Source organism: Taudactylus pleione, unplaced genomic scaffold (genome assembly GCF_031769625.1).
Source record: "Taudactylus pleione unplaced genomic scaffold, aTauple2 ptg000176l, whole genome shotgun sequence".
Classification (NCBI taxonomy): domain Eukaryota; kingdom Metazoa; phylum Chordata; class Amphibia; order Anura; family Myobatrachidae; genus Taudactylus; species Taudactylus pleione.
In genome coordinates, this window is record NW_028284578.1 from 979,479 (window position 1) to 998,956 (window position 19,478).

Below are 19,478 nucleotides of genomic sequence, written 5' to 3' on the forward strand. Positions count from 1 at the left end.
TTGGTTGATCAGGGCTCCCATGTGTCCTATTTTTGTATGGGTGGGTTTTATGACATGAGGAAACTTCAGGTCACACGGCTGTCCCAGAATTTATTTTAAAAATGATAGAAGCCCTAGGACTGATGGGTTGTGTCCTGTTTCATCAGCACAAGTTACCAACGCACACAGAGATGAGCTGGAAACCCGACTGGCAACATTTGGCCATTGGCAATGAAGATGGGTATGTGATCTGTGCCAAGAATAGAAATTGCTATATTGAAATTAGGAATTTTCTATAATGACATTGATACACATCTATTAGAAAGTTTGTATAGCTTATCAGAGCTGAAGATATCCAAGGGAAGATTTTGATCGGAAGAAGCATTTGTTTTGTACACACAGGACATTGTAAATAGCCTTTGCAATGTGAAATAAGAGAACAATAGTTTGCAGTCTGTTGGATAAAAACGTACTATAAGATTGTTTTCTATTGCTTGTGGTTTGGGATCTTGTTTTCTTAGTTGTAATTTTTACTTTGCTGTTTTGAAGAGAGAGTGGTTTGAACTTGTGCCATCATCACCTAAATCTTCAAGTGTCTGTTTCCCGTGTTGTCTGCTTCTGTAACATTGGCTGTGCATATGTTCTGCAAATATGCTCAACATGGTGTCCACTAACTACAGCACATCAAGGGGGTAACTCAGAGTGTCAGACTAAAGTGCCACTAAGTAACATAGCATGTGCAGATTGATAACTTTTATGTAATCCTGAAAATACACTCTCATTGTAATATAAAGCCTCCATTCTCGCAGCCAGCTACAGGCCCATCTCACAAACTCAGTCCACCGTTAGTTCCAGATATAGGTCCTTAAATCTTTAGCACTTATAGGATTTGGGGTTTTCTTAATAACTTCTCTGGGTTTGCTGTTCTTAACGTGCACATCATATGTTGTTGGGCGAATAATCCTATCATTGATCTCATGTTGTCGAATTTTTGTAGTTCAACCCTCTAAAGGTGCCTACACACTTGGCGATATTTTACACGATTTGGCGATTCCAACGCATCGTGGCGACAAATTGTGTAAAATATGCCCAAATCGTGAGTGTCCACTCACGATGTCAATGCGCATTTCCATAGGTCGTACATCGCATCTTCAGATCTGCCGTGCTGTAGGGCAGATCTGACAGTCTCAGTCACGATGCACTGGAATAGTTAGGAGGCACGATAGATCGTTTGTCACATTGGACAGTTTTTAACACCAAATCGTGCCAACGACTGCCGGGGAGCTGCTGGGGAGAGTTCAAGGGGAAATAGGACACCATGTCGGATCTTGAGCACATCGCCAAGTGTGTAGGCACCTTTAGGGGGAGATGCATCAAATCTTGTTAAGAGGATATGCAAGGGTGTTGCCGCTAGCAACCTATCAGCTTGTAGCTATCATTTGCTGGAATGTACATGTTAAATGATAGCTAGGATCTAATTGGTTGCTAAGGACAACACCTATACTTATCCTCTTTAGAAGATTTGATAAATCTCCCCTTAGTCCTCTATGGTCTTTTTCTCCTGTGCCATTTATACCACATCTGCAGCTGACATTTTTTTATTGCAATGTTCTGCTATTCTAGGAGCATAGAAATCTTCCTGGCTCCGAGCCTTCAGCTGATCTGCACTATTCAGCAGCATCATAAACTGGTGAATGCACTGCGCTGGCACCACGATCATAGCGAGGATCCAAAGCTCAGCTTCCTACTGGCGTCGGGATCCAACAACGCTGTCATCTACGTACACAACCTGAAGGTGGCGCTGGGTGAGAGTCTGCTTGTTACATGTACAGTTGTTATAGGTGTATCTTGCCTTCGCTAAATCGATTACACATTCCATCATAGAGCACTATAAAAAACATTTACATCACATAAGAGGGTGGACAACAACCCTTTTTAGCTTTACATCAGTTTTTTATAAATGTCCGTCAGTGCGTGCTCATTAGCAGACCTATAGCAAACCGAATCCTAAAACATTTAGATCAGTGCTCAGGAAACAAAAGTTTTCACATTCCAAGAAAAATATGCTATAAGCTAATTCTGAGTGTACCTGTCTGGCTCGGGCATCAAGGCCCATTTCAGAAGACCTAGGGCCTGATTCAGAGATGAACACAATTGCAATATTTTACGCAGATTGAGTGACTGCCAGTGCGCATCCGTATAAGCTGCAATGCGCATGCGCCGCAATTGCTTAGTGATCATGATCGCACAGAGTATCCACTCGCAAAGTGAGTGACAGGTTGTCAGTGTTTGGGGGTGGTAACTGAGGGGGTGGGTCAGAAAAACGCAGGCATGTCTAACCGTTTGAACGCCTTTTCATGGGCGTGCATAATATTAGCCATTGCAATTGCATTCATAGCATGAGCGCTCTCAGCGTGGTCAGACCAGCCACAACAGCAAAATGGCTGCTCGATGTGCGTCGATGTTACCGATCTATATGCACGTAAGCGACGCCGTACGTAGATGAGAAGGCGGCAGTGGGCATCCCTATGCTCGGTTGATCTTTGCAACCATTACGATATTTTCTCCTTTATCCACCAGGGGACACTGGAGATCAAGACACTGGGGTATAGACGGGTGGATGAGAGGAGCTAGCACTTTAAATGTATAAGTGTGAGTGACTTCTCCCCCTCTATCCCTCAGAAGCTCCAGTTTTAGAATTGTGCCCGATAGAGCCGGTCACTTGGGGCTGAGCTCAGCCCACATTTAATATATTCTTATCCTTTTCTTAAACGGGCCGGAACGCTGGGTTACGCCTTGGTTTTGATGTTCTTCCAGTCTTCTCGGTTCGAGCCTTGGGGGATGGGAACTGAAACTCCTCTCTTGGAAGACGGTCCTCCTATTGGCCTTGGTTTCGGCCAGGCGGGTCTCTGAGTTTGGATCTCTCTCTCTGTCTCGTCTCGTCAGCCCCTTTATCTCATTTTTCATGAGGATCGTCCGGATCTCTGTACCAAGCCGTCTTGCTGTCTAGGTGGTCTTGGCCTTCCACATCAACTAGCTGATTGTGGTTCCGGTGTTGTCAGACCTTCCGGTGTTTCCCTCACCTTGTATTTGTGCCGGCTCTTCAATCTTATATGGGCGTACCGCAGTGTTGCAGCATAGCAGAAGTCAGATTCCTGGTTTGTCCTTTATGATGCTTCCAAACGAGGTTGGCTTGCTTCTAAGCAGACGATGTCCTGATGGATTCACCGTCAATCGACAGACCTACATTCTGGTGGCTGGCCTCCGCTGGTCTCTATTTCTGCCTATTCCTCTCGCTCTGGGGGAGCCTTCTGCGCTGCTCGTCGGGGTCGCTTCTGCCACTTGGTCCAGGGTCCATACCTTTGTTCGATTTTATTGGTTTGATATCTTTGTGGCTTCAGAATCTAGTTTCGGTCTCAAGGTTTTGCAGGTTTCTTAGAGCTTTCCCACCCAGGGGGGAAAACTTTGGGACGTCCCCAGTATCTTGATCTTCAGTGTCCTCTGGTGGATGAAGGAGAAAATAGGATTTTGGTACTTGCCAGTAAAATCCCTTTCTCAGATTCAACAGGGGACACTGGACGCCCCTCCCAGCACTGCTTTATCTGTCATTGTCTTTTTTGTTTTTGCATTCGTTGTATGCATGATGTTGTTTTGTGCGTATACTATTCGGCTTTTTGCCGTCATTTTTGTTTGATTCCTTCTCCTCAGTTATGTTTTCTGATTATGTTTCCGTCTACTTGGGCTCCATTTCTCTAACTGGGGCTTCTCTGGGATAGAGGGGGAGGAGTCAATCACACTTATAAATTTAAAGTGCCAGCTCCTCTCATCCACCTGTCTATACCCCAGTGTCTTGATCTCCAGTGTCCCCTGTGGAATCTGAGAAGGGGATTTTACTGGTAAATACCAAAATCCTATTTTCGTAGCTGCATTCCGTAAGAAAACGCAGCTGCTATCGCATTAACATCCATCTCTGATCAGGACCATAGACGAGGAGGGAAAATCTTACAATGTTTTGGAATCCTATTTCTGAGTGAATGCAGTAGAGAACTTTTCCACATATGTTTTTTCAAAAGAGGAGAAATCTCTATGTATAATATTAACATAGAAACATAGAATTTGATGGTAGATAAGAACCACTTGGCCCATCTAGTCTGCCTCATTTTTAAACATATTGTTACCTCAACCCTTATTGATCCTCATTACTTCTGAAGGATATACTTATGTCTATCCCATGCATGTTTAAATTGCTCTACTGTCTTAGCCTCTACCACCTCTGATGGGAGGCTATTTCACTTGTCCACTACCCTTTGTGAAGTAATTTTTCCTCAAATTTCCCCTGAACCTACCACTGTCCAGTTTTAGAACATGTCCTTTTGTTCTAATACTTCTCTTTCTTTGAACAATGGGCCTGATTCAGAGCCGGACGCTCTGACCAGAGCGCTCGCTCTGAATCAGGGCTGGCCTACCTAAAATTGGAGCGGCCTCTTGGACGCTCGTATAGCTGTGGGTTACCACCCACAGCTTATGCGAGCGTCCATGATGATGGTCGCGATGGTCAAGACCATCGCGACCATCGGGCTTGCGACGAGACCCTTGTGGTAGGGTCCCGTTGCCGCAAGCCCTGGAGTGATTTTGGCTCTATCAGAGCCAATATCACTCCCACTGAAATCACTAGTGATGTCAGTGGGGCCGGACCCAGAAGGTAGGCGTACAGCGCTCGCGAGCGGGCCTGAATGAGACCCAATGTCTCCTTCCTTTACCTTGTTAAAACCCTTTATATATTTGAACGTTTCTATCATGTCCCCTCTTTCCCTTCTCTGCTCCAAACTATACATATTAAGATCTTTTAGTCTTTCCTGGTACGTTTTGTGGTGTAGACCTTGCACCATTTTAGTTGCCCTTCTTTGTACAGTCTCTAATGTATTAATATCCTTCTCGAGATATGGCCTCCAGTGCTGAAAACAGTATTCGAGATGAGGACGTACCAATGACCTATACAGCGGTATTATCACTTCTTTCTTTCTGCTACTGATTCCCCTCCCTATGCAACCAAGCATCTGACTTGCCTTCCTCATTGCTTTGTTACAATGTTTGCTTGCCTTTAAGTCACCTGAAATAGTGACTCCTAGATCCCTTTTCTCTTCAGTACTTTCCAGTATAGTGCCATTAATACTATATTTAGCCTTTGGATTTTTGAGACCCAAGTGCATGATCTTGCATTTTTTGGCATTAAACTGTAGTTGCCACATTTTTGACCATTCCTCTAGTCTACCTAGATCATCAGTCATTTGTTTTACCCCTCCTGGTGTGTCTACCCTGTTGCATACCTTTGTGTCATCTGCAAAAAGGCATAGTTTCCCTTCAATACCATTTGCAATGTCACAAATAAAGATATTAAAAAGCACTGGTCCAAGTACAGGTCCCTGAGGTACTCCACTGGTAACGTTTCCCTCTTGAGACTGCACTCCGTTTACTACAACCCTCTGTTTCCTATCCTGCAGCCATGATCTTATCCATTCAACTATTTTTGTATCAAATCCCATGCTTTCCAGTGTATTTCTATTTCCTTAGTCACCCAATCAAAAAAGTCACTAAGATTTGTTTGACATGATCTCCCCCCAATAAATCCATGCTGGGATCCTGCAAATTGCTGGATTTGAGATAATCTACGACTTTCTTTTAAGAGTGTTTCCTTCAATTTCCCTGCTACTAATGTAAGGCTCACTTGTAGGTAGTTGCTTGCCTCTTCCTTGCTTCCACTTTTGTGCAGTGGGACAACATTTGCTATTTTCCGGTCCTCTGGAATTACTCTAGTAGCTAGTGACTGGTTGAATAATTCTGTTAATGGTGTTACCAGCACCCCTTTAAGCTCTTTTAGTATCCTTGTATGTATCCCATCTGGCCCCATTTGAATTATCCACTTTCAGTTTTGAGAGTTCTGTTAGGATCTTCTCTGTAAATGTGCTTGTTCCTACCTTATTTTTCTGATCACACCTGCAACTTAACTGTGGCCCCTTTCCCTCTCTCTCAGTAGTGAATACTGAACAAAAATAATTAAGATCCCTCTTTCTGTCTTTAGTCTTTTTATTCCACCTTTTTGTTTTTCTCCTTTCGCTTATATACTTATAAAAGTTTTGCCCCATTTACCCACTGACTGTGCCATTTTCTCCTCAGCTTTTGCCTTTGCACATCTGATTACTTTCTTAGCCTCCTTCTGTTTTACAAGATACTCCTCATTGTCCTCATTATTTTGCGTCTGCTTGTATTTCCTAAAGGCCATCTTTATTGCATTCACAATACTTGCCAGGGCCGTAGCTAGGGTAGTGCGGCCGGTGCCATCGCACAGGGCACCACAGGTCAGGGGGCGCTGTTTGGTCCTATCAAATTTCTGTTTATTATCATTCTTGCTTGTAGCTTCCTCTTATTTTATCCCCACCATCTCCTGGCCTCCCTATTTCTTCCCTGGACATTCCCCATGAAGCCATGGCCCTTTTTTGGGTGCATTTTGTCCCTTTGAAAAATGAGGGGGCGCCAATGCTCTTTCTGGCACAGGGCACAAAAAAGTCTAGTTACGGCTCTGATACTTGCTACCTCTTTCCCAAACCACACTGGCTTCCTCTTCCTTGTGGTTTTCCTAACCCTTTTGATACAAAGGTCTGTTGCCTTTAATAATGCACTTTTAAAATTTTCCCACCTCTCCTGCACTCCTTTCAAGTTCCTCCACTCTGCCAAAGATTCGCTTACACATCTTCCCATCCCTGCAAAATCAGCCTTCCAAAAATCTAACACCTTTGTTTTTGTATGTGGTGAGTCAGTATCTATCTTTATTCTGAACCATACTGCTTGATGATCACTGGATCCCAGGTTTTCACACACTTTTACATCCAATATTCTTCCTCCATTTGTAAGTATTAAGTCTAATATTGCGACTTTCCGAGTGGGCTCCCTCACCAATTGCTGGAGGGAGGCTCCCTGCAATGAATTCAGGATGTCCCTACTTCTAGTGGAACTTGCCACAGACACCTCCCAGTTTATATTGGGTAGATTAAAATCTCCCATGATTATAACCTCTCCTTTTAATGCCATTTTAGTGATGTCCTGCAGTAGTTTATTATTGTCCAGTTCCTCTTCCTGACCTGGTGGTCTATAGATTACCCCAATACGAAGAATCACTTTCTCCCCTGTTTCTATAGTCACCCAAAGGGACTCTGGTCCTGATTCAGACCCGCTCGCGAGCGCTGAGCGCTCGCAAGCGGGTCGATGTCGGCCAAGTGCGCATGCGCATGACGGAGGCGGCTAACAGTCGCTCCGGGTCTCGCACCAAAGGGGGCATGCTGTCGATGTTGAGTGACAGCACGCCCCCTTTGGTGGGCGTGCCTGCCCAGACGGAGGCGTTCCCATGGGAACGCCTACCGTCTTGGGCCGTCCCCACTGACATCACAAGTGATGTCAGTGGGAGTGCCTTCGGCTCTGATAGAGCCGAAAGCACTACAGGGCTTGCGGCAACGAGAGCCTACCACAAGGGTCTCCTCACAAGCCCGATGGTCGCGATGGTATTGACCATCGCGACCATCTTCCTGGCCGCTCGCTATAGCTGTGGGTGGTCACCCACAGCTATACGAGCGGCCAGGAGGCCGCTCTAAAAATGAAGGACGGCCCTGATTCAGAGCGTGCGCTACGTGTATTAACGTAGTATTTATGCTTTCCTTGACATACATTGCTACTCCTCCTCCTATTCTTCCCATTCTGACCTTCCCAAATAAAGTATATCCTGGTATAGCTATGTCCCAGTCATGATTTTCATTGCACCATGACTCTGTAATAGCCACAATATCCAGATCATCCCTTCTCATTATTGCAATTAGTTCAGGGATTTTATTTCCTACGCTCCTAGCATTTGCACACATTGCTCTTATAGTATTATTTGTTTGCTTATTTCTCCTGTTCCTAGGTATGTTCATCTCTCTGCCTATGTGTATTTGGTTTTGTTTTGAATTATCTTCTGTTGCTGTGGATATGCTTCCTGTTCCATTTGCCAGCAGAAGTAATACCTCTTTATTGGGGGAGCAGATTTATTTTTTCTAGTTTGGTTCACTGTCCCCCTCTTCTAGATTAAATAGTTCTTGGTGAAACTTTCAAACTGTTCATTCAGTATTCTAGTTCCTTTTGAAGATGGGTGCAGGCCATCATATCACCAGATGGCGTGGCTATGGGCTGGCAGTCCAAATCCCTCCTCATAACACCACTTCTGTAGCCAAACATTGAAGTTTCTGATGCAATGATTCCTCTCTCCCCCTCTATGTACTGACAATACTTCTGAAAAAGTTACAGTGGTTGCCACCTGCTTTAGAGCAGTCCCTAACTTCCTGAATTCATCTTTTGCTGCCATGACTTCAGCATTGGCCAGGTCATTAGTCCCTAGGTGGACAATGACATCCACCTCTCCATCTATTCTTGCTGCCTTCACAATTCTCAGCATACGCTCTTTATCCCTTGGAGCTGTGACTCCAGGTAAACACCTTACTTGTCTCTCTACTTCAGCAGTGTTTCCCAGATGTACTCCTCTAATAATGGAATCTCCCAAGAGAAGTGTAGTCCTTTTTGAAGATGTCATTTTCCTGTTCCTATTCCTTTATCTATAGTCCGTGGAAGACCCCATATCTTCCTGTTCTGTATTGCCTATATTAGCTGTACCTTCCAGCCCTGCAAGAGCAGCATATGAGTTGTGCAGTGTCACAGATTGTGGGAGGTGTCTGTGTCCCTCTGGAAATCTCTGCCTTTCAGAGCCCACAGTAGTCCAGGCAGTATGTCTTCTGGGGGCTCTCTGAGGCAGTGGTGGCCTCAAGGACAGATACGTCCTACATATCTCGGCATGAAGTTTTGCTATCTCCTCCTGCAGCAGAGAACATTGTTTGCAGATTGGACAGCAGCTGAGTCTCCAGCATTCTTCCTGCAAAACAAATGCATTACTCCCCTGCACTGCACTAGTCCAAACATTGTCTCAGATGTAAGTGGTATTGGAATATGTTATACTGGAATATGTTATACTGTTTGTGTATAATAACTAGGGATGTGCAGGCTCGGATAGGTTCGAGTTTGCACGTGGAGTTCGGATTTTTCCCTCCAAAAAAACGGAACTCAGAAAGAGGCAAAACGTCATCTTACATGGACGAACATCATCATTCCTGGACTTTTGTCCAGGAATGATGATGTTCGTCCATGTAAGATGACGTTTTGCCTCGTTCTGAGTTCCGTTTTTTTGGAGGGAAAAATCCGAACTCCACGTGCAAACTCGAACCTATCTGAGCCTGCACATCCCTAATAATAACTCACTTTTTTCTGTATTCTAACTCACCAGCTTCTGTTTCAAACTCACAATTCACTTAAGAATTCAAGCCTCACTTTAGACTGCAAGCTTCTCGCAATGAGCAAGCTCTGAGTGTGAACACTGTTTAAATATTCTCACAGGTTGCTGCTGTTAGATTCAGCCCCTCCTCCTAGTGTCACTTCTCCTTAGTTTCATGGTGTCTTGTATTATTGCAGAAAGCTGTGGCGATGCCCCCGTCACCATCACAGACCCTTTCCGCACTCTGTCTGGGCACACAGCAAAGATCACAAGTCTTTCGTGGAGCCCTCACCATGATGCCAAGCTGGTATCGGCCAGCTATGATGGAACCGCTCAGGTACGAGGTGCAACATGGGAACTGATTGGTAATGAATCCAGAGTGAATGTTTGTCTAATTTCCTTTTTTTTTTTTGTTTGGTTGCATACATGAGTATATTAGTGGAGGGCCCTAAGTAAAGTTGCTGCATTTAGCCATTGTGAGTGTATGTGCGTGTGTGTGTATGTATGTATGTGTGTGTGTGCATATATATATGTGTATATGTGTGTGCATGTGTATATGTATGTATGTATATATTTCTACTTCAGGGTCCATAGGGGGTCCACAGGGTTGACCTTGGGGGTATAGGTTGGGAACCAAATCCGGGCACCACGCAGTTAAAGCTTTTAGCTCCCAGGATGCACTTGGGTCCACTCTCCCTATAACCCCGCCCCCCAGCCAGAGGCACCTCAGTTTAAGTTGGTGCCCGGCCGGAGTCGGGTCACCGTTACTGCAGGGGGGCTGCTTAGCAGCCTCTAAGCTTAAAAGAGTTTTGTTTTATTATTTTTTTACTACTCTTCAGAGCGGCAGCATCAGACTGTCCAATGGACGTTTGAGCTGCCGCTCCTACACCCCGCCGGCGCTGCGACGCCAGTACAGATCTGGGGATCGCAGCGGGACCCCAGAGTCTGTACTAGCCGGGCTCTGGAGGAATCCCTGGGCTGCTGCCGGATCGACGGGGACAGGTAAGTCGCGTGGTCACCGCTTGCGGTGACCCGCGTGTACATGCAGCCTTATGCCTCCGGTCTCTGGGGACAGACCGGAGGCGCTAGCGGTGGCGGCGGGCTCCCCCTCCATGGAGGCATACCCCGCGTGTCCACAGCCCACCAGGGATTATAGCGGCAGCGGGAGCCGGCATCCCGGGGGGTTAATTGCTAGCCAGGGGAGGAAGCCTTCCCTGTCTAGCGGCTCCTCCCCTCAGCTCAGCGCGCCTTTCAATAATACAGTCTGGCGTCGCTGAGCTGCTTCCTCCGCGGGCCACGCTTCTTCTGAGGTCTCCAGCGGCCATTTTCTCTCTGTGGTGCTGCAGAACTCTTAGGATGTCAGTGAGCCCAGTCCCCCTGCGTACCTGGCCATTTTGGGTGAGTGTACACAGCGCTATAGCCTTCCCAGACACTGAATCTGGGCAGTTGAATGTAGCGACATTGTGCAGTATATTATATGTCATGCTTATGTATGTATATATATTTTTCTGCATTGTATGTGACTTATGCTAGTGCTGACTGTCTGCTTTTTCTCTCACCTGTCAGTGTATATCTATCCCTTTTCTTTATCTGCCCTAATACAGGTGTACCTGGGGTGGTTCTGAGACCTCACATATATATATTTGTTAATATCTGTGAGGTTTGTCACATACTGTTGCGTGCTGCACGTTGCCATATTTTAGATGGAACTGTGAGTTGCGTACGCTGATAATGGGTTCCTGCAGCTAATCTTAGCGTCAGTCAGGACCGGTATGGCGCTGCTTAATATTTCCGTCAAGATAGTCAGATATATCTGACCAGGAGATTGCACACGATACTGCACCCATTATTGCTATCCTGCAAGTCATAGCCTGCAGGAATTAGTGCGGAGGATTTTAACTCAGAAAGGTTTACGTATGCGGCACCATCTGGTGCCGGGCCCCTTGCACGACCCCCTTAAAGGGCGTTGTTTCTCAGGATCCTCTCCTTTGAGGATCGCCGGGCGGGCCCCATTGTCGTCACTCGCTTGGAGTTACTTCACCATACTGCCCTTTTGAACTCGGGGTATCTCGCAATTTCTTGCAATTTACCCCTGTGTCACAGACTATCGCTCCCTGCCGGGGTTTTTCACAGTACATGAATTACCTCCGATACCACATCGGTCTGTCATTCCCCTTGCAGGGATTACCACAACGGCCACCCTGGTGGATGTCGTTTTATACGAAATACTAATTGGCGTGATATACGCCCTGTGGTTACTGACCAGTGGCTCTGCCGTGAACTGGATGGTATATTCGGCTCTTTCCCTCTCACATGGGGGGGAGCCGATCTCAAGTATTATTATCCCTGCTTTGGGGCTGGTAGCCAGGCTCATTCTGGATATAGAGAATGTCGATCCTGCACCTGTATCATACATCTCCCGTTTTCTGCCCAGCGGGTGGATCTCATAGCGGGAGTCTGGCTGTCCCCAGATACGAGGAGTCACAAAGGCCTCCTGTTTCCCATTCCCTGAGGGTCCTCACAAGTAATGGAAATCCCCTTCTGGGATGGATTTGTATGTTAATCATCGGGTTACAGGCATTAATACGCCTCCCATCCCGGCCTGGACGGATTTTACGGATCCGTAGGTGGTAACTTTGCCTGAAATCAATGTACTCGTTTTCAGGGCCTGTTGCCCGTCCTACCATGGCCATCGCATGGTGATGCTTTTGTGACGTTTTTTCCCCTCCAACACGTCTGAGGTTCAAATATCTTTTTGCCGCTCACAAAATATGCAGTGGTCATATGTGGGATTACCTCATGGGATGCCGGTCTTCTAACTTTCAGGGTTTCGGCGGCATCTGTATCCGCCGCAGTACCCTATGGCTGCGTTATGGGAAAGCAGAGGTGCACACTCCTTCCAGGGGGAAGTTCTTGTTTGGTCCCGACCTTGACAAGATCGTTGCATCATTGGCAGTATCACTAATGGGGAGATACCGTCTTTAGCTACTCCCACTACATTCGGACTAACTCTGTTAAGTCTTTTTGTCCTCAGGGTCAGCCTAAAGGCCTGTTTTTTCCTAGGCTGTCGGCCTCCACGGGGGCCACCATATCCAGTACCGAGCAGTCCTGGACTTCCGGACGACCCTGTTTCTACACCTGAGGATATACCCTCAGCCTGACGGGACAGGTCTACATCTGGGGAATTTCCAGAGTGAGGTACTGATTCTCAACGGCCTCTCATTGCTCATGCAGCCTCCTCACAGGCATTGGTACACGGGCCCTTCTTCAGAACTGATCAGGGCCTTACAATCCCAGAAAGCTATACAGTCTTTGTGGTAAGCAGAGCTATTTCGGCCAACCTCACTATCTCAGTGAGGGACTGGTTGTTCTACTTTCTTTTTGGGGCGGTGACCGACTGGTCCTCCTTTGCCTATACTCTGTCTCAAATCCCTGAATCAGATTCCAACGGTGCCTTGACTCAGGTGGAATCGTCCATGCTCCATCATCCGATGTTTGGAACCTGGGGATTTTATGGTATATCCGAGTATTCAGGATACGTACCTACGGGTACATACAGAGCCCTCTCATCAGCATGGGTTCAGGTTTGCTGTGCCACAGCAACACTTGTAAGTTTCGGGCTCTGCCTTTTGGGGCTGTCCTCAACTCCACCGGGGTTTACCAGCTTTATGGATTTTCTGACAGTTCACCTGTTCAGTGTATCCGAATGCTCCTTTCTCTGGACGGTCTCCTACTTTTAGCAGGATCACCAAGGTACTTTACCGCCAGGTCAGGATAACCGGGGCTTCTTCTCGTCACAGAAAAGTCCTCCCTGCATCCCTCACAGGGTTTTCTTCATCTGGGAGCACTGCTGGATTCTCAGAATCTGAGAATTTTTCTGGCGTAAGACAAGATCTCCACTCTTCAACTTCGAGGGTGCGGATATCTACGCAGTCGACATATGTCATTACTCTTTGTGATGCGCGGTCTACCAGAGTGTCTACCTTTTGGTAGGGTGGAATGTGCTCAGTTCCATTCCAGGCCTTGCCATAATTGACTCCCCTCCAGATGGATCGAGTTTTTTCCATCGGATCACTGTTCGAACGATGATACTTTCTACGGAGGCGAGTTGGTCTCTGTCCGGGTGGCTATGGCCATCTCGTCCAGGGTGTTCTTTGCTAAAGACAGTGTCTGGTCCGCATTCATTTCGGGGCAGTTGGACGTCTGTCGCTTCTGCCCTGCCACTTACCTTGTTGATACTTTAAGCTGTCTTGGACTTTCACTCTGGCCTAACCCATTTGTCACGGTTAACCTGAATAGGTTCAGTCCGACAGTGTCACAACAGTGGCTTCCATCTAGGCAACACTGGTAGTTGGGTGGCAATGTTAGGAATGTCACCCATTCTGACATAGTCCAAGGGTCTTCTCCTGGCCAACTCTGCGGTGTTTATTCCCGGAGCTCTCCATTGGGAAGCGGGCTTCCTCAGCCGTCACGGCGTGCATCCCGGGGACTAGTCTCTTCTCCAAGAGAGGTTTCAACTCCTGGTGAGCAGAGGGGGCCTCCCTGAGGGGATTGATCCCCATGGCCTTCTGACTCGATCACACATTACCGGTGTTACAGTCCAGCTCTAGGAGTACTGAAGCTACCTTCAGTGACTCTTTGTCAGTGAAGTGGTCCTTCCACTTTGTGTACCTGTGTCCTCCGGTCTCCCTTCTTCCTCGAGGTCTTCGGAAGTTTAATTCGAGACGGAGGGGCTTTCCTTCTGGGGGCTCCAGGTCGTCCCAGACATCACTGGTACTAAGATTTTCGGAGTCTCCTCCTCGATGCTCCGTTCCTACTGCTTCACTATCTGGACCTGTTGTCTCAGGGTCCTTGTTTTTCCCTGGATCTGGATCGCTTGTCTTTAACTGCGCCCCTACTGTGGTCCTCGGGCTTCCCTGGCTCTGTCTTCATTGAGATGTTTAGAGCAGATAGGCCAGACTTTGCTGGGATCTGCCACGGACTGTGGCATACATAATTCTTATGGTATCGTACCTGTCGATACGATCCTCCGGTGTCCAGGATTTCCAGATATTCTGGCATTCCTTCCAGCTGGCTTGGGTTTCACCCTTGGCCTGGCCTTCCTGACAGTGCGGATCTCTACACTGTCGGTATGGTTAAGATATGGAATTGCTCCGCTCTGGTATCCAGTTCATCCTTTGGAGTGTTTTCTGGATTATGTCTCCACTTATCCTCCCTAGGGACTCCTGGGGAGTTAGTAGTGGTTCTTTGTTCCCTCCGGGGACAGTCCATGGAACCGCTGGTTGTGATAGCCATTACATGGTCTATTGTTTAAGCTCTCTCTCTCTCTCTCTCTCAGGGTGTTTAAATCAACCAGGAGAGTGTCTGAATGGGGAGCGTTCTCATGTGGCTCCCTCTTCTGGAGGGCATCATGTCAGGGTGTGAGTTGCTCTCGCCCTGTGTTTCTTCTTAAAGTGGTTTTTAGGTTCCATATTATTCTGGAACTTATGGTATGGCCATTCAGTTCCCAGTCCTCTCGGCTGTTGTGGCCTCATGGACTGTGGTCCGGCCTCTTTGGCTTTATGTGATCCGTTCAAGTTCCTTATGGTAAGCGGACTCCTTATTGGTGGTCTGCGGTTTCTGGTTTTAACAGGAAACGATGGCCGGCCTATAATGAAATGTTGACTGGATGGCCTCGTATGTCTTCCTCAGGGGCCTACCCATGGGTGGGCATTTCTGTCGTTGAGGCTTGTTTTTTTCTCGGGCCGTGTAACCCTCGTGGGCGGCTCGTCGTGGCGCCTCGGCTGTTTTGCCTTACTAGGTGTCCACGTGGTCTTCTGTCCATACCTTTTTAAGGTTCTAGGCATTGGTTTCCTTTGCCTCTCAGGATGCTTCCTTTTTGGCGACGGATTCTCCTCTCAGCACAGGAGCGTCCCCACCCTTGGTTGAACTGCTTTGGGACATCCCCAAGGTCAACCCTGTGGACCCCCTATGGACCCTGAAGTAGAAAACAAGAGATATGGTAAGAACTTACCTTTGTTATCTCTGTTTCTACGAAGTCCATAGGGTCCACAGGGCGCCCGCCCTGACGCACCTGGCTTCATATGGGCTGTGTTACTGGTCACCGGCTTCCCGTCTCCTTTTCTGTGAGTATGGTTCTAGAGTGTTCCAGTTTTCTCTCTCTTTTTCTCTCCTCCTCCGGCCTTTGGCTACTTACAATCTGAGGTGCCTCTGGCTGGGGGGCGGGGTTATAGGGAGAGTGGACCCAAGTGCATCCTGGGAGCTAAAAGCTTTAACTGCGTGGTGCCCGGATTTGGTTCCCAACCTATACCCCCAAGGTCAACCCTGTGGACCCTATGGACTTCGTAGAAACAGAGATAACAAAGGTAAGTTCTTACCATATCTCTTGTTATATATATATATATATATATATATATATATATATAAATAAATTCCATGTGGCTCACGTTAACTTTTAGAATTTTAAGTGTTATATGTTACACTTATAAAATCCTAAACTTATGATTGACACACAAACAAAAAACTGAATGTTAACCAAACTATACTTAAAATCAGTTTTGACATGTGACTCATGTTGCATACGAATGTGACTTTTCTTTCCCCAGTCAAAGGGCTCTGATACAAATGACTCAAACCTGTAGAATCCACGTGAATGAATCAATGTCTGGCTGTTTATCCTCCTGACTGACTGTGAAGATGTATAAAATATTTCATCGGGTGATGATGGCTATTTCCAGTTGCTGTCAACTTGCTCCATTGTAGTCACTAAGTATTCACCATCTCTGATGCCCTTGATCTCACCTGGGTAACTCTTTCCATCATATACAACATCGAACCAGTCACCAACGTTCACTACATCATCTGAAGTCACTGTGACAGTTACATTAATGTACAACAATCTTTGGGGCTAGAATTTCAGCTTTGGTGTTATTTTCCAGCCATTTTGTGTCTCAAGACCCTGAACACCTGAACCCTTATGTTCTGGTGGACAGTTTTAAGATGAAATTATTGAGATCTGATCTGTCACCAGTAGCATAGGGCAGAACAAGTTCATAGATTCCATGGAAGGACACATACTGGCATGTTCCAATCTGAGAATATCTCCAGTGTCTTGTCAGATTTGCGGTTTGGTCTCACATCTCCTTGGATGTCTGTGTAAATTATGGCTATCATGGCCACGTTTCTGAGGTAAAGGGCAGTGATGATTATTCCCTAACTGGACAATCTTTTGATCAGGGCAGCGTCTGGCACATTAACGAGAGGCGGCCATGTTCTGAAGTACCAGAAATCCACTCTGGCCTCCCCTTAGAAACTGGTCTTGCTGGGTCTGCTGCTAGGCACTCAACAACAAGGGGCAGACTAGTAAGCAGTCTATTAGCACGCAAACAGACACTTCTGCATTTTTTAAAAATATCTTCATATTCAAATCTCTGCATGTCTGTTTGAGGGGTGTTCCAGATTAAACTCCTCTTGGAATGGGATAATTTGCAACTAGTCTTGCTCTCTCTCCGATCACGTTGGTTGCTCTAGGGTTAAGGATAAATAACCTCATGAGCCATCCATTTGCCATATGATATTGGATTTTTTGACGACTAACACCAGCCGTCATTCTGCTCTAGGACTAAAGTCCCATAGGGTTTTCACCTAAATTATTTCTTCCTTTAGTGATGCTTCCAAATTCTTAAAAAGTTAAAAGAGACCGTTTTTATTGCTGCTGTTGGCTCCAGACTGGTGGATACAGTCGTGGTATACAGACATTCTCATGATTTGGATGGGTTCCACAAAGAAGGATCTGTTAACTCTGGGAACATTTCACGACCAGGGTTTAGCGTTACTGGCATCAACGGTGTAGCAGTTGAAGCCAACATCTTTAAGAAGAAAGGGTCATCTAACAGGGCGGCCGGGAACATGCTCACAGCTAGAAAGCCTGTTTTACCAAAGTATTACCTTTAAAGTCTGTTTCCTGCTGCAAGAGCAGGAAGCTTCTGACTACCTCCTTCCATGTGGCCCATTTATTTCTTGTTATTGCAGGATGGCTTGCATAACAGGTGAGTTCCCTAACGGTTTAGATCCTTGCTCACTGTGATGCATCTGAGATCACCATTTAGTCCTCAACTAGTACTTTGAGACTTGAATTTAGTGTTGATATGAACCACTTGAATCCGTGGAGATGAGGGTAGTCACATGGAATGAGGTATTCCTTTGGCCATTTCCACAGTCAGCAGTGTGTCAGAACTTGGGACTTTTTTTTCCAAAGTCTTCTTATCACTACATGAGGATAGGGTAGCTCTTTCTTTAAAACCATCCTCTCAGCCTAAGGTAATTTTGAAGCTCCATTTAACGCTGGACATTGTGATTCTGACTTGTGGTGAGAATATGGGCCGGATTCAATTAGACGCAAAAAGTTTACACATTTCACACATGTGAATTCTGCGCAGCTAAAAGCGGCAAATTAATTTTCACTATCTCAGAGCAGGTGAAAAAATTTCCAAAAACCCTATTTTGGGGTAAAAATTTGGGGACTTGGTTAACTTGGGTTAAACGTAGTGTGGTAGGTAATTTGGGGGGCTCTATGTATGGGACAGGTGTTTTTGGGATTGCAGGTGGCTGCAGCAGGTGTATTTTTTACTTTTTTTTTTTTTTTTTAAAGTACCCTAAATGACACAAATATACTTGCACCCATTTTATGTACCCCTAATTTAACTGCAACACTTATTTTGCCCCAAAAAACCTACTTTCTATAATTTTTTCACTGTTAAATAAAAATGCATATAACAGCCATTTCACACAATTTAAAACCCCCAAACCCTTTGATTCTGCCCAATGATACACTTCTAAACTATTACCCAATGTTAGTTTACTTTTTGGGGGGGTACAGGCACATTTCCCCATTTTCAGGTGCACTTTTCGCTGTATTTTATTCGGGCGAATGCCGCATTGCGTCATTTGTATTTAGGATTGCCTGAAAACCTGCATACGCGATAGTTCCGAAAAGTGTAAGTCAGGCAAAGGGTGCGAGAAGTTTGCACATGCGAAAACTCGTTGTCGCCTCTAATTGAATCCAACCCTTAGTCTTCAAAGGAAGAAGGCTGTCTTCACTTATTGGATGTTGTTAGGGCAATGAGAATCTATGTAAAGAGAGAGCCAACATTAAGAAAACTGATAATTATCTGGTTCATTATGCTTGGAAAAAAGGTTGTCTTATGTCAAAACAGAGGATAGTAATATGGATCAATTCTTTAATTAGGCCAAGTGATTTTATTTGTTTCTCTTGGTTTTGTCTGTTTGTGGCACCTGGTACTTTAATAGAAAAATAATTGAGTTCCCTGCAGATGGGGAATATACAGTAGAAGAACATCAAGCAAAAAATGCCCACTTCTGGGAAGCACTAAATAAGCCTTTCGTGGTTTAGAAAACAGCCTAATTTACTAACACTATCAGGGCCAGAAAAAACAGGAATTTTATACTTCTCTCAATCCATTGGGGGTCTCTGGACCAAGCGGAATTAGAGCTTTGATTAGAACTTTGGTACTTTTAAATAAGAGGATTTTTGGTACTCACCGTTATATCCATTTCTCTGAGTCCATCTGAGGGACAGTGTTATACCTATGGAGGGCTCTAGACCAGGAGAAGGCATTAAAAATCAAACTAAACTTGTTTGAAAGCTTGCTCCACCCCCTCTACATCCCATGAAGCCATCAGACCTATAGGAAATCGGTTTTACTTTTCTGAATAGTAATATTGATCTCAATCATAGACTTCTATAGAACAATGGGCAGCTGGATAGAAAGTGTTAGATTACATGACTTTCCATAACTAATTGTATTTACTTTTGACTTCCTGTTATTAACTTTTTCAGAGTAAAGGATTCACTACAGGTTTCTTAATTCAGATTATTTACGAAGAGGTTTGCTGTGCATAGGAAAAACATCTTCCTCCATATATCTTTTATCTAAGATATCTTCATTCTGATAGGCTCCTGACATTTTTTTGAATATTATCTGTAGCTATTGTACATAAGTTTGTATACTAAATTTAGTGATTCTTTTAAGTCGTTACTTACCAAAGCTATATATTCTTCCATCACATTCTTGGTTATTTATTATTCATAATGGCAGATGGGGAAGACTATTCTCTACCCTGACATGTTTAG

General features: G+C 45.5%; 1 protein-coding gene across 3 annotated transcripts in view; it reads left to right on the forward strand.

The window, feature by feature from the left end:
• The window catches only part of GEMIN5 (gem nuclear organelle associated protein 5), a 121,532-nt gene that overhangs the window by 47,949 nt on the left and 54,105 nt on the right, over nt 1-19,478 (forward strand). For all 3 annotated transcript variants that reach the window (XM_088475667.1, XM_088475664.1, XM_088475666.1), the window contains exons 13-15: nt 147-220; nt 1,603-1,784; nt 9,523-9,662. In XM_088475667.1, coding sequence (XP_088331793.1) covers nt 147-220; nt 1,603-1,784; nt 9,523-9,662 — 396 coding nt within the window. The remainder of the gene's footprint in view (nt 1-146; nt 221-1,602; nt 1,785-9,522; nt 9,663-19,478) is intronic.